A 13,948-nucleotide genomic window follows, 5' to 3' on the forward strand; every position below is an offset into this window, starting at 1 on the left:
GCTTGGTTCCATTGAAGATATATGAGAAGACACCTCTCTTTTGACTCTACAGGGGGAAGGTCATAAGCATTTAAGTGCTTCTTATGTAGTAGGCTAAGTACTTTACAAATATCATGTCATTTAATACAATACAACCCTGGGAGGTAGGTGCTATAATTATTTCCATTTTATAGTAAAGGAAACTGAGGCAGACAGAGGTTAAGTGACTTACCCAGAGTCAGATATCCAGCAAGAGATTTGAAATGTCTTCTAGAGTCCAGGTCCAGTGATCTATCCACTATGCCCACCTAGCTGCCTCTCCTTTGTGGAGGTGGGGGTGGGGGAATTCATAGGTGTAAGATATTGCATAAGTCAGATGTTTTTGATACATTGATCAGTTTTGATGATTTTTGTCTTGTTTTCTTAATTCTTTGTTATAAAGCATGACTTTCCTGGATGAGGGAAGAGGAAGGAAAGAGCAAGAAATCTAGGCAATGTACAAATAAAAGAAAAATCTTTTTTTAAAAAATAAAGGGGTTGATGGTCAGATGCTCTATATAAGGTCCCTTCCAGCTCTAACATTCTATCTATAATATAACTTCTGGAGGTAAGCTTTCATGGACCAAACATAGGTCTCGGCAATATGACTAATTAAATTGGTCTTGGGGAGATCTTGGGGACTGGCCATCATTGTTTTGCCAACCCACTTTTGATCCCCCAAATCTTATGGGCCAAACCACAAGCTACAAAAGTTTTGTGTGAGTTACTGCTAGGCTGCTCCTATTCTTGTTTTACAGAAATGATCTCATTGTAGAATATTAGTCTTCCATGAAGGAAGAAAACAAAACAAAACAAAACATGGAAATGTTTAGATTCTGCATTCTGTACCGATGTTGAAAAAAGGACAATATATTGATATGTTAAAGGTGTTGATAAGGAATCTCCATAAATGGACTTCAAAATTATTTAGATAACTATGACTAATAGGAACAAATGTTTTGGTGGCCAAGTCAATAGATGACAGGGTGCTCTCTTCTTTTTTCTTTCCAGGTCAACAGCGATCTTGTGTATATTACAGTCAAGAAAGATGCCACTCATTTGGTTGAAGCTGTTGATAAAACCCACATTGGAAAATTAATCTTGACCAAGGAAATTGGTGGAGATGGAAAGCAGGACATAACTGAAAATTACAAATTCCAAGAAGGTAACTTATTGCAAGTGGCAAAAGGAAGTGCTAGTTGAATGCATGCGTTTGACTTGATCAAATTCTCCCTGATATTTAAGTGTTTATTTGCTGTCCCTGAGGAAATTGATTCAGGGAATCCAGTGGTATTCATAGCATTTTTGTAAGTACTTATTTGTATGGAATCATACATTTTAGAATTGGAAGGTATTTCAAAGGTCATCTCCTCCAACCCTTACCCAAATCGTAAATCCCCTTTACAGTATTGACAAGCGATCATAAAACTTCTACATGAAAACCTCCAGTGGTAGAGAACTCATTCGTCTAAGGCAGACCATTTCATTTGACCTCTTCCTAATCTTGAGAGGTTGATCTTCATGCTTACTGTATATTTACTGTATTACAGCTTCCACCCCTTTGGTCTTTGTTCCATATTCCAGGGCAAATTGAGCAAGGCTCTTTGATAGGTCTCTTAAAGACTACCATGCTCCCTCTCCCAAGTCTTCCCTTCTTCAGGCTAACCATGCCTACTTCCTTCAACAATTGTCATATGATATTGTCTGCAACTGAACAAAATCATCTAGCTGGGACATGCCCAAGAAGGTCCAGTAAGGCTATCACCTTCCTCAGTGCAAACACTCTGTTTCCTTTATTACAGCCTGGGGCCTCATTAGCTCTTTCAGTTGCCACAACTCATTGTTGCCTCATAACTGAGTTTGTGGTTTATTAAAACACCAAAGGAAAAGAAAGCTCCCCTTATGAATTCCCCTGATTTTAAGCACTAATGTGTAGCCTCTGAAAATAAAGTCAGGAGTTCAAGAAAAACACACAGAAAATGACTTTTCACTAGATTTGAGAACTAACTGATTAATTGGTTATAAAGATCTCAGACTCTTAATGAGGCTACCTACATTTAATATCAATAAGGATTTAATTAGTTTTTGCCATGGTTAACTTTACATTTTTGCCAAGTAACAAGTTAATTTTTATTTTGAAGTTGAAAACCATCTTTCCCAGAACTTGCCCTGACCCATTCGCCCTCTAACTCTCTAAATGAAAGAATAAATCTTTATTACAGCTCTAGGATTTCTTGATTGAGACAATGAAAATAGAGAACTTTCTTATGAAATGTTTCCAACTTCTTCTTAGTTCATGTGTGAGGAACTTCCTGCCATTTTAACATGTTGTGAGTGATTGTTAAACCAAAGCACGTAGCTTACAAGATATCAATCTTCTCTTCTGTCTGGGTCAGAAATAGAATATTTTGGCTTGATCCAAGTCAGGTAATTTCTCCTGCTTTCAAAACTCAACCTGAACTTTAGATACAGTTGAAGAAGCTGCAGTTTCCAAGAAAGAAATAGCTTTTTGCCAACTAGCTTTGAAATGCTGACACCTACCTCAATGATCACCTTTGCAGGCAGGCGTAATTAAGTCAGGAGTGGCTTTAAAGTATGAGTTCTTTCTGGTCTAAGGAGAAGTGCTTCTCAGCTGTTCCATGGAGTAATCCATGTTAGAAAATCACCATTTTTAGAATCTCTTTTCCTGCGTAGTGGAGGAGCAATTTCACTATGTGTATTGACAAGTGAAGCCTTTTATTTTCCTTTCAACAATTTCCTATAACTGTAGACCAAGTGCTACTTGAATTTTGCAGATGGTCTACAAATGTTGTATACTGGAGTATAGAATACATCCAGAAGGAGCCATAAACCCTGCCTGACTCTGAGAAAAATGTGGATCTTCTCCCCACTGGTGCTCCCTCCCCTCTACACAATTTCAGAACTCCCATCTGCTTATTGATTGCTTGGCTCAACGGGTCTTAGGGGTGGTCATGCTTCCCAGAACCACCAGGAAATTCCTGAAACACATGCTTTCAAAGTTGTAACTAGGGAAGAATGACTGGGGCTTACTCCTAGGGCACCTGGATTTAGAGGGCATAATATTTTTTAAAATTATTTTTAAAGTGTGCAATTGTTAAATTTGTTACATTTAAGATTTGACAGCACTAGTACCCCTTCTGTGCTATGGAAACAACTAGTGTCAACACCTAATTAGCTAGAATAATTAGTTAAAATACAAAGCTACCATTCTATGCTTCTATCCTCCATGCTACTAGTAAGTGAATGACTCCCTAGCCTGACCTGCCTTGTTCCCCCAAGGCAATGGTCTTGTGTCTCATGTTACCCTCAGATCTCTCTTTCAGGAGTTGCTATCTAGTATCTCTAATCCTACAGGATTGCATGCATCCTGGTGCTGGCCATATTGACAATATCTAGTTTCAAGGTCTCTTTCCCTAGACCGGTGTATCAGGGTCTCTCCTCACATCGTTCTAGTGTCCTGGGGTCTTCCCACTTACTCAACTAAACTGGTTTTAATTACTTCTTATATTACTTTGATAAGGTGAATTATAAAGTTGCTTTGAAGGCCTGTTTCATGCTGCTTTCCCCAGATGTCAAAGTACTAGAATGGTAACTGGCTAGTCATTTCAGTTGTGTCTGACTCTTTGTGAGCCTTGTGGGATTTTCTTGGCAAAGATAAGAGAGTGATTTACCATTTCCTTCTCCAGGTCATTTTACGGATGAGGAAACTAAGGCAAACAAGGCTAAATGACCTACCTAGGGTCACACAACTAATAAGTGTCTGAGGCCGGATTTGAACTCAGGTCTGCTTTACTGCTGGCTTGGTTCTCTGTCCACTGTACCAACCAGCTGCCCCGCCAAAGTATTAGACAGCTCTACTTCATTTGTCTTGTTGGGGGGTTTTCTATAGGGCAGGCTGGTGATTCCAACTCTCTTTTAATTCCCCACTGAAGCTGTACTGCTAACAACACAAATCTTGTCTTTGTTCATTTACCCTTCTTTCCACCTGTCACACCAACATCTACTTCCAAAACCAAAATAATGAAGATAGCTAGCATTTATATTGCACTTTGAGGTTTGCAAACTGCTTTACACATATGATCTCATTTCATCCTCACAAAACCCTGCTACTTATCTCCTCTTTACAGATAAAGAAACTGAGGTAGACAGAGGTTAGGTGACTTATCCCAGGTCATACAACTGGTAAATGTCTGGGGCTATATTTTAACCCGGTCCTCTTAACTTAAAGTTTCAGGGCTCTATCTGCAGTGCCACCTGGTTACCCTGCCCAGTTATTTTTAGCTTTTCTCCTCTCCAGTTTGATCTGATCCCTACCAGGAATGATAATAGCTAATTTGGAGTTACTTTTTTTCTATATTAGCATAGATAAAGCATTTCATTGACCTGTGATATTTTAATTCCTCATCTCCTAGTAAATGAAATAAATATGCTTATTTGATGGTGCTATAAATGGATGCCAACTTCCCAGATTCATTTGATCTATTCTGCAATTATTTTTATCTGAGCACCCATGAAAAGACTTCCAGGTGTGTCTTTATACCATATGCTGGCATGTTCCATGAACTTGCCAGAATCAGTGGGGTAGCCAGAACCAAAGCAGATTTTACATATTGTCTAGTCCAAACACATTACTTCACAAGTAAGAAAATAGAGACCCAGGGAGGTTCCATGACCTCCCTAAGGTCATACACATCATAAGATCATCAGAGCATAGAGTAAGAGCTGGGAGACATCCTAGAGGTTATCTGGTCCTATCTCCTCAATTTTCAGATGAAAAAACTCCACCTCCATCCTCTCACCTAGGCCAGAGCTGCATTTCCAACTTCCTGATAGTTGTATTAACCTGGTTAGCCTACTACCACTTCAGCCTCAATAGGCTGACGCCTAAGTTCATTATCTTTCCCCCTAAATTAGTCCCTCCTCCAACTTCTCTTTCGTTTGTTAATGGCAACATAATGCCCACACTCAGAATCTTGGAATCATCTTTGATTCTCTTCTTCCTCATAAGCCACACGTCAAATCAATCAGCAAATTCTTCCATTTTTAATTCCACTCATAATACTTTAACTTGAATTTTAACTTCTTATCAATTCCCATGATAACTGCCATAGTCTAGGTGCTCATCTCTAACCTAGACTACTGTAATAGTCACTTAACTGGCCTCCAAGCCTTCACTGTATTCCCTCAGTAACCCATCCTCTGCGCTAATACCTTAGTAATTCCTTAATACACAACAAATATGATTCCCCTCTTCTGCTAAAAAACCTTCAGTGGCCCACGATTTTTCAAAAATAAAAATAGCATTAACATGGTATTCAAAGCTCTATGTAATCTTACTCTCACCTACTTATCTATCCTTATTTCATATTATTTCCCTTTTGTGGACTCTTGCTTTCCAGCTATGAGCACCTAAGTGGCACAGAGGGGCAAAGGGCTTAGAATAAGAAAAACTCGTGTTTCTGATTTAAAATCTGGCCTGAGACATTTACTAGCTGTGTAAACCTGGGCCAGTCACTTAACCCTGTTTGCCTCAATTTCCTCATCTGTAAAATAAGCTGGAGAAAGAAATGGAAAACATTCCAACATCTTTGCCAAGAAAACCCCAAATGGGGTCATGAAGAGTCAGACACAACTGAAAAATAACAAATATTCCAACTAGCCTAGTACAGGTCAGTCTCAATTAGCTCTAATAATGGATCCCATGAAGTGGTGGCATGTCTTAGAATTTGTTCTATTTTAAGTTATAGTTGTAGAAAATGTGTTCAATTATTAAAGCCCAAGAGAAATATGCAGCGCCAATTTGAATAATGCTGCCACTGCATGGGACTCACTAATTTACACACTAATCAGGATCTGTATTATAAGGATGATTCATGGGGAATGGGACAGGGGCTTCCACTGCTTGCTAAAGGATGTGCTACAGGGATGACCCCTATTGCACTAGATTTCAACTCTTGCTCATCCTGCCCTCTCATGTCTCCTTGCCTCAGTTTACATTGTTCCCCAAGCCTAGAACAGAATCCTTCCCGATCTCTGTCTGTGAATGTCCCAACCAATAAAATAAAGCAGTCATGACTGCTACTTAAATATATAACCCCCCCAAAAAACATATGGTAAATAAAACAGCTTTAATTTAAATACAAGGAAGATCAGTAAAAACATTTGTCTAGCACTTTATGGTATTCGAAGCATCTTCACAAACATTACCTTACTTGATCCTGTCCAAGAAGACAAATGCAACAGTAATTCAGGGATCTGCCATTTTGTTGGGAGATTACCTCCACTGACTCATTTTGCAACTGCCCCATCATTTGATGGATTGTCTTCAAGAGCTGCTATGCCAAGTTGCAAAGTAAAACAAAGGTGATAATGTCCCTGCATTGTCATGTGCTAGAAACGATGCTCTCACCATGCCATGAGCAGCCAAGGGTGCTGTATAAACTGCTCCAGGGGATGTTTTGCCTGCTAGCATTCTCCTGTAATCCTTCTCTTGCCAGAGAGCAGCCAAACGTGCTCACTAGCTCCTCGGTCATTATCACTATTATTGTCAGGTAGAAGAGAGACTTGCCCTAGAAACTACTCTGATGTATGGGGCTAAAAAACCTGTTGACACAGAAGGCATCCATTAGTTCAAGGCTGATATTGACATGGACTTTGAGATAGAAAAGGCTGTACTTGGAAAAGACTTCAAAATCACCATCACTTTCTGGAACAGCACCTCTAGATGTTACACAGCTACGGCTTATCTCTCTGGTAATATCGTCTTCTATACAGGTGTTGCAAAGTAGGAATTCAAGAATCAGTTGTTATTTATTGTTCAGTCATTTCAGTCCTGTCCAAATCTTTGTAACCCCACCTGGGGTTTTCTTGACAGCAGTACTGGAGTGGCTTGTCATTGCCTTCTCTGGTTCGTTTGATAAGATGAGGAAACTAAGGCAAACAGGGTTAAGTGACTTGCTCAGGGTCACACAGTTAGTAAGTGTCTGAGGACAGATTTGAACTCAGGAAGATTAGTTTTCCTGACTCCAGGCTTTGCACTCTATTCACTGCCCTTTTTTAGGTAGTTTACTCATTCCTAAATTATTCTATTAATGGTTGTATTTTGGGAATACTACAATGTATCAATGCACCAAGTATTGTATATGAGTGGTGTCAAATTCAAATAGAAGCAGAAATCTCTAGGTCAATATTGACTTAGAAAACTACAAATTAACATTACTTGTATTGTGTTTTTGTTTATTTTGTCAAACATTTCTCAGTTATATTTTCATCTGGTTCCTCTGTGGTTGGGAGTTCTGTGGGCCAATTGCAGTTTGGGTTTTATACCTGTTTTACATAAGAGTTACTATTCTTATTCTTCTGAATTCCTTGTACCATACACTGCCACCTTGCAAAGTATCCTGGTATGCCACAAAGCTTTTAAAAATACGATCACCAACATTTAGTGGTACTCATCAGACTAATTGTTCTAAATGTACACCAGTTCCCATGAAAGACAACCAATCTTCTAATAACTGAATAGCCATAGGAGCCCTTTAAACTAATAACCACAGTGTTCTACAATATTCAGCAATGTTAAATGTAGACTAGCAGCAGAATGATGTATATGAGAGAAGAGAGGGAAGTAGGGAGGGAGAGAGACAGAGTCAGAGAGAAATAGAGAGACAGAGAGGAAGGGAGAAATGGAGGGAGAGAGGGAGAGGAAGAGAGTTGGCTTTGAAGTCAAGGAGATCTGGGCTCAAGTCTCATCTGTTATACTTACTTAACCTCTCAATGCTGTAAACAGCTATCTAAGAAAGTGTCCATCTGCCTTGGTGAAAGGACTTTCCTCACCTAGGACAAAGAAATAACACATCAAATCCCTAGTTCCCCATAAACAGTGATACATCAATGGCATTTTGACACGTAAGAGTCTAATAGTTACAGTAAAACAATTGATTTGATCTATAAAAGTCAAATCAGAAAACCCTGCTGTACAAACACAGCCTAGGAAAGGTAACACATTTTTTAAAAAGAGAAAATCTTTAGTGGCTTCCAGTAGTACCTTTTGGGTGTCCAGCATAAAGATCCGAGATGAGCCCTTCAAATGTACTCTAGTTTTTTGGGCCCTCAGAAAGAGAGCCCAAGTTTGAGAGACTCTGAGGATCAACAACCACTCAAAAAACATAGTCCATGATTCCACCCCACTCACCAGAATGTGTTTCTTTTATGGGACCAACTAGAAGATGACTTAATTCAAAGCAAAATCCCATGGATAAGATCTCCCCAACATGGCTACCCATGGCTACCCTCTCCTACAGGTTGCCATATCATCTTTGGAGGAGGAGAACACATACAGGGAACATATGTGAAGAGCAAAGAAATAGGAAAGAAAGGAGAATGTCAGGAGTAGGAGAAAGGTAATGTCTCTGAGGGAGAAGCGGAAGGAAGAGTCCTTTAAAAATGCTCTGCTAGAGCCAAGCAGTAAAAAATTGGACTACATTCAGAAGTAGAGCTCTAACTAGGGTGGGGTAGCTAGGGCTTTTCTCTAGGTCACCCACTTTAGAGTGTGCTTTCAAAGTCCTTCAGTAGCAGGATCAGCAGCATAGAAACAGTGGAGCTACATGCCTAATTAACAAGAATAATTAGTTAAAATAAGAAATGACAAGATTTGATCTCCTCCCCTACCCTTCCCTGCTTCCCCTGACCCCACATGGCGACCTTTCCCAGAGTTTCTGTCTCCCCATCCCTGGGGTGGTGTCCTGTTGCCCCTTCTCACCTTTTCCTGCTTACCCTAAATGCATCTTTTGTATTTGCCCCAGGTACAAAAATTCATAATTAGGCTTTGGTTCAGAAGAATAGAGCTAAGTTTTAGTAGCTTCATGTTTCCTACTTTTCAAATGCCAAAAATAGCAGTAAAGAAACACATCTTGAAGAAACTTCTAGTGTATTTCCAGAATTCAGCCCCCAGACAGATGGATAAATTGATTAAATAAATATCTGGGCCTCTATAACTGTTCATTATTTTGGGTTCTTTTCCTTTAGGCAAAGAAGAAGAGAGACTTGCCCTAGAAACTGCTCTGATGTATGGGGCTAAAAAGCCTCTTGACACAGAGGGCATCCATCAGTTCAAGGCTGATATTGACATGGACTTTGAGGTAGAAAAGGCTGTACTTGGAAAAGACTTCAAAGTCACCATCACTTTCCGGAACAGCACCTCTAGACGTTACACAGCTACGGCTTATCTCTCTGGCAATATCGTCTTCTATACAGGTGTTGCAAAGTCGGAATTCAAGAATCATTCCTTCGATGTGAAATTGGACCCCTACTCTTGTAAGTTGGGGAGATTTTTTCTCAAATTTCTGAGTCCCAAATTTTCTTTCTTTCTTCCTTTCTTCTTCCCTCATTGGTGATGGTCCTCACCACCTGCTTTCTTAGAGCATAGACACAAGGGCATCAGGAAGAGAGCTTGCTCATGTGCTGTCTAGATCAGCCTCCTTGGTCTTCTCAATCTCCAACAGAAAGGAATGAAAATTCAAATATTCTACCTCAAGAATTCTGTGAGCCGATGATAGATTAGGTATCTCCAGGGGATTAGTAAATTTCTCTAGAGAATCTCTTTGCCCACTTAGGAAAGGAGGTATGTCTAATGGAGACCTTTGGAAGAGTCTCAACTCTGGTGAACAATTTGGTTTTTGAAGGGCATAATGAGAATTGAAGTTTGATCTCCTTCCCCCCTAAAAAAAAATGAGTTTGGGAGGAAGGCTCAGAATCTGATGATTTCACTAGTGTGGGAACTCCCTCCACAAATTCAGATATGCAGTTCCCCTGCCACTTGTAATTGTTGAAAGTTACCTGGGGCATGAAGTTAAATGACTTGCCCATGGTCAAAGTCTAGTATGTGACAGAGGTGAAGCTTTTTTGTCACTTTGTTTTGGATGTTTTATTTTCCCCCTAACTACATGTAAAAAGAATTTTAACATTAATTTTTTAAACATTTTGAGTTCCAAATTCTCTTCTTCCCTCCCTCCCCTGGAGATGGTAAGCAGTTTTATATAGGTTATTAAGGTATAATCATGCAAAACCTAGTTCCATATAAGTCATGTTGTGAAAGAGGATACAGACCAAAAAACAATCTGCAAAAAAAGTGAAAAATAGTATGCTTCAATCTGCATTTAGACTCCATCAGTTTTTTTCTCTAGATGTGAATAGCATTTTTGATCATAAATCCTTTGGAATTGTCTTAGGTCATTGTATTGCTGAGAATAGCTAAGTTATTCACAATTGATCATTGTACGGTATCGCTGTTACTGCGTACAATGTTCTCCTGTTCTGCTCACTTCACTTTGCATCAGTTCATGTGAGTCTTTCTAGCTTTTTCTGAAATCATCCTGCTTGTCATTTCTTATAGCACAATAGTATTCCATCACAATAATATACCACAACTTGCTCAGTTATTCCCCAATTGGCGGGCATCCCTTCAATTTCCAATTCTTTGCCACTACAAAAAAAAAATTGCTATAAATATTTTTGCACAAATAGGTCCTTCCCCTCCCCTCTTTTAAAAGCTCTTTGGGTTACAGACCTAGTAGCAGTATTGCTGGATCAAAAGATACACACAATTTTATAGCAATTTTCATCATAAGTCCTTCAGAATTGTTTTGGATCAGAAAATGATGTTTCAGACATGGCTCTGCTGCTTCATACCACTTTGAGTTCTTCTTTCTTATCCCTGACCTCTCCCACCCCGTTTTTCTTATATACCCTCCTGAGTGTTTTCACTATGGGAAAATCCAGAATCTTATCCATCAGGGCTGTCATACACCATCTTGAATTTGAAGCTGAAATTTTGGCAATGACATTTCCTCAAGCATGGTATTTGATATGCTATTGGGAAATGTATCCTCTTGCAAAATAAGCATAACATTCAAGGCAGTGTTGTGCAGTGGATAGTGCACTGGCTTAAAGTCAGGAGACAGTCACTTTGAATTACGATTCAGACACTATCTTGTGACCTTGGCCAAGTCACTTAATCTCTCTGGGCCTTAGTTTCGTTTGATGGCCTCTAAGCCACCTTCCCACTCTAAATCTATGATCCCATGATCCTGTGGAACCAAAGCCTGAGTCAGGACATGTAGGCTTAGTTGTTAGACATGCTAGAAGGGACTAGAAGCAGGTTGGGTTCATTAAGACCCAATTTTTCATTCAGTTGGTAGCCTGAAAAATAGCTGTACAGGTAACCTGAAAGGATGACTGAAGGCCCTAATTCATGTTCAGGGAGTGGCTTAATTACCTGTAAGAATCTATCATTCTTTATTTTGTGGGCATGGAATTTGGTAGTAGCCACACCCTGCAGTCTTTGTCTCAGGTTTCAAAATCAATATCTTAGAGGGAATGTGGTTGTCACTTTGTCTGTTCAGTCCTGTCCAACTCTTTGTGACCTCTTTTGGGGTTTTCTTGGCAGAGACACTAGAGTAGTTTGCCATTTCTTTCTCCAGTTCTCCAGCAGAGGAAGCTGAGATAAACAGTGTTTATCTCAGGGGCTCATAGCTAGGAAGTGTCTGAGGTCATATTTGAACTCGGGTCTTCCTGACTCTAGGCCCAGCATTATATCGACTGCATCACCTAGCTGCTGTAGTCTATAAATCAGCAGCTCCAGCTACCTGTTCAAAATTGAAGAGGAAGATTTTAAAATTTACCAGCAGAAGTCCTAGGCTCCTACAATACAGGAAACTCTGAAAGATTCCCTTGGATGTTGTAGAAAGCCCTACAGGTGTCATTGGTCTCCTATACTCAGAAGAGAAAAAATAATTTCTTAATTATTAATGAAGAAAAATATTTTGGATCCCTGTTATTCTATGCATGTAAAGAACTCAAGATAGGGTAAAAAGGCTGCCAAGTTATAAAATACTTTAGTGAAGTATAATGAGACTGGTACCTGTTCTGGGTAAAATTGTATGGTAAATAAAGCTGACCTTTTATGGTCTAGTTGCTTATTACATGTTTACCTAATTTGAGTCCCCATCTATTCTACTGATACCTCTTTCCAGGATACTACAATGGAAAGAAAATTGACTTTAGAGTTAGAGGTTCTGGGTTCAAATCCCAGGTCTGCTAATCAATATTTGTGTGACCCTGATCAAATCATTTAGTCATTTTGGGGACCTGATCCTCTTCTGTCAAATGAGGAAGGTTACATTGGGCAGCCTTTATGGTCCTTTCTAACTCTAAATACCTTGTTAGTTGTTGTTGTTCAGTCACAGCTGACCCTTTGTGACCTCATTTGGGGTTTTCTTTACAAAGATACTTGAGTGGTTTATCATTTCCTTCTCCAGCTCATTTTACAATGAGGGACCTGAGACAAACAGTGTTAACTTACCCAGGGTCCTACAGCTAGTATGTGTCTAAAGCTAGTTTTGAACTCAAGTCTTCCTGACTCCAGTCCGGTACTCTATCCACTGTGCCATCTAGCTGCCACCATCTAAACATGGCATACAGAAGTAAAAACAGTACTCTGGATGCGATCTAGTTGGAGCAGATAGAAGGAGACTCCCACCTCCTTTGTCCTAAACACTAAGCTCCTAAGACTAAATTAAATTTGGGAGCTATTACATCATACCATTGGCTTATATGATGCTCGTAGCCCACAAAAAAAGAAGAAACACCTGTCTTTTTCATACAAACTGTTGTCTAGTCACATCTTCCCCATCTTTTGCCTGTATAGTTCATTTTGTAATCCAATTATAGGACTTAACATTTATCCCTATTAAATCTCATCCTAGACTCAGCAGATTATGCTAGCCTGCCAAGGTCATATGTCCTGATTCTGTTGAGCATGTTAGTTCTCCCTCCCAGAATAATATCACCCCCAAATTTGATAGATGTGATTTCTATCATCATCCTAGTTGTTGATTTAAAAAAAAATTTGAAGAGCATTACATTCAAGAAGCCAATACTAGGTTGGGAAAGGTATCTTCGCACAAGAACTTTAACAAGCAGGTCAAAGACAGGTATTTTTCAATCTGTTGAAATAAAAGTTTCCCTACTGGAATTGAATGCATGCTTTCCAGATTGATGATTAAAGGGAATGTGTGGGCTGGAATCAGCTTGGAGGATCTGAATAACTTAAACCTTCCAGTGCCTTCAAAGGTGCTATCATTTCAACTTGGCTATATTTAGTTTTCTTTACTTTGGGGAAAGGAGGCAAGACAGCTCAGGTCTGTGTCTCCCCTGGCTTTCCCCAGGCACAGTAAATGATATTGGCAGCAACCCAGCTCTACCAATAGTACAGTGGAGTTCTATTACTCTTTCTCTTGCCATGATTAATAAACTTTATCTGGAACAATTTCTTGTTCAGTAGCAAAATACAGCAGTTACATAACATGCTATTTCAGGAATACTGTTCTCCTGGGCTCTGAAACTGAACCCAGGTTCTGTAGTCCTGCAATTTAGGTGACCCTTTAGCTACCACTCAAGGAGTGAAAAGGTCTTGGCCCTCAGATTATCGAAGATAAGAAGAAACCAGGGATATCCCCAAAGCCTGAAATCTGGCCAAACAGTCCACATCAGGAAAACTAGGAGAATTTTTATCATTATTATTATGACTAGAGCTAGCCCTAGGCAAGATATTTCTTCTGTAGATCCTTTCATTTTGCCATTTCATCAGCCAGCAGTCTGGTATATCAGCTTCCTTGGTAATGGGCCAGCTTAGAGTATAGTTTAGGGGCTGAATGCCTGGAGCCTGGACTCCATTCACCACTCTTGGCTTTGGAGGTACCTTAGTTGGAAAACTGATAAAGGAGCCTAGGAGTAAGCATGGTTAAGGCAAGATCAAAGCTAGAAGGAAATCCAGACCCTGGTCACCATACTAGGAGGAAAGATTATATCCTTAGAGGGTTCAGAATGGAGTCAGAGCTACTCCATAGCAGAA

At 39.6% G+C, this 13,948-nt stretch overlaps 1 protein-coding gene across 2 annotated transcripts in view; it reads left to right on the plus strand.

Annotated features, from left to right (window-relative positions):
* F13A1 (coagulation factor XIII A chain) overlaps nt 1-13,948 on the plus strand; it is a 407,127-nt gene that overhangs the window by 369,194 nt on the left and 23,985 nt on the right. For both annotated transcript variants that reach the window (XM_069103537.1, XM_069103536.1), the window contains 2 exons: nt 1,030-1,183; nt 9,064-9,351. In XM_069103537.1, the coding sequence (XP_068959638.1) occupies nt 1,030-1,183; nt 9,064-9,351 (442 nt within the window). The remainder of the gene's footprint in view (nt 1-1,029; nt 1,184-9,063; nt 9,352-13,948) is intronic.

Source organism: Petaurus breviceps, unplaced genomic scaffold (genome assembly GCF_028583685.1).
Source record: "Petaurus breviceps papuanus isolate PSGF00001 unplaced genomic scaffold, PetGlider_PUasm1.0 582, whole genome shotgun sequence".
Classification (NCBI taxonomy): Eukaryota; Metazoa; Chordata; class Mammalia; order Diprotodontia; family Petauridae; genus Petaurus; species Petaurus breviceps.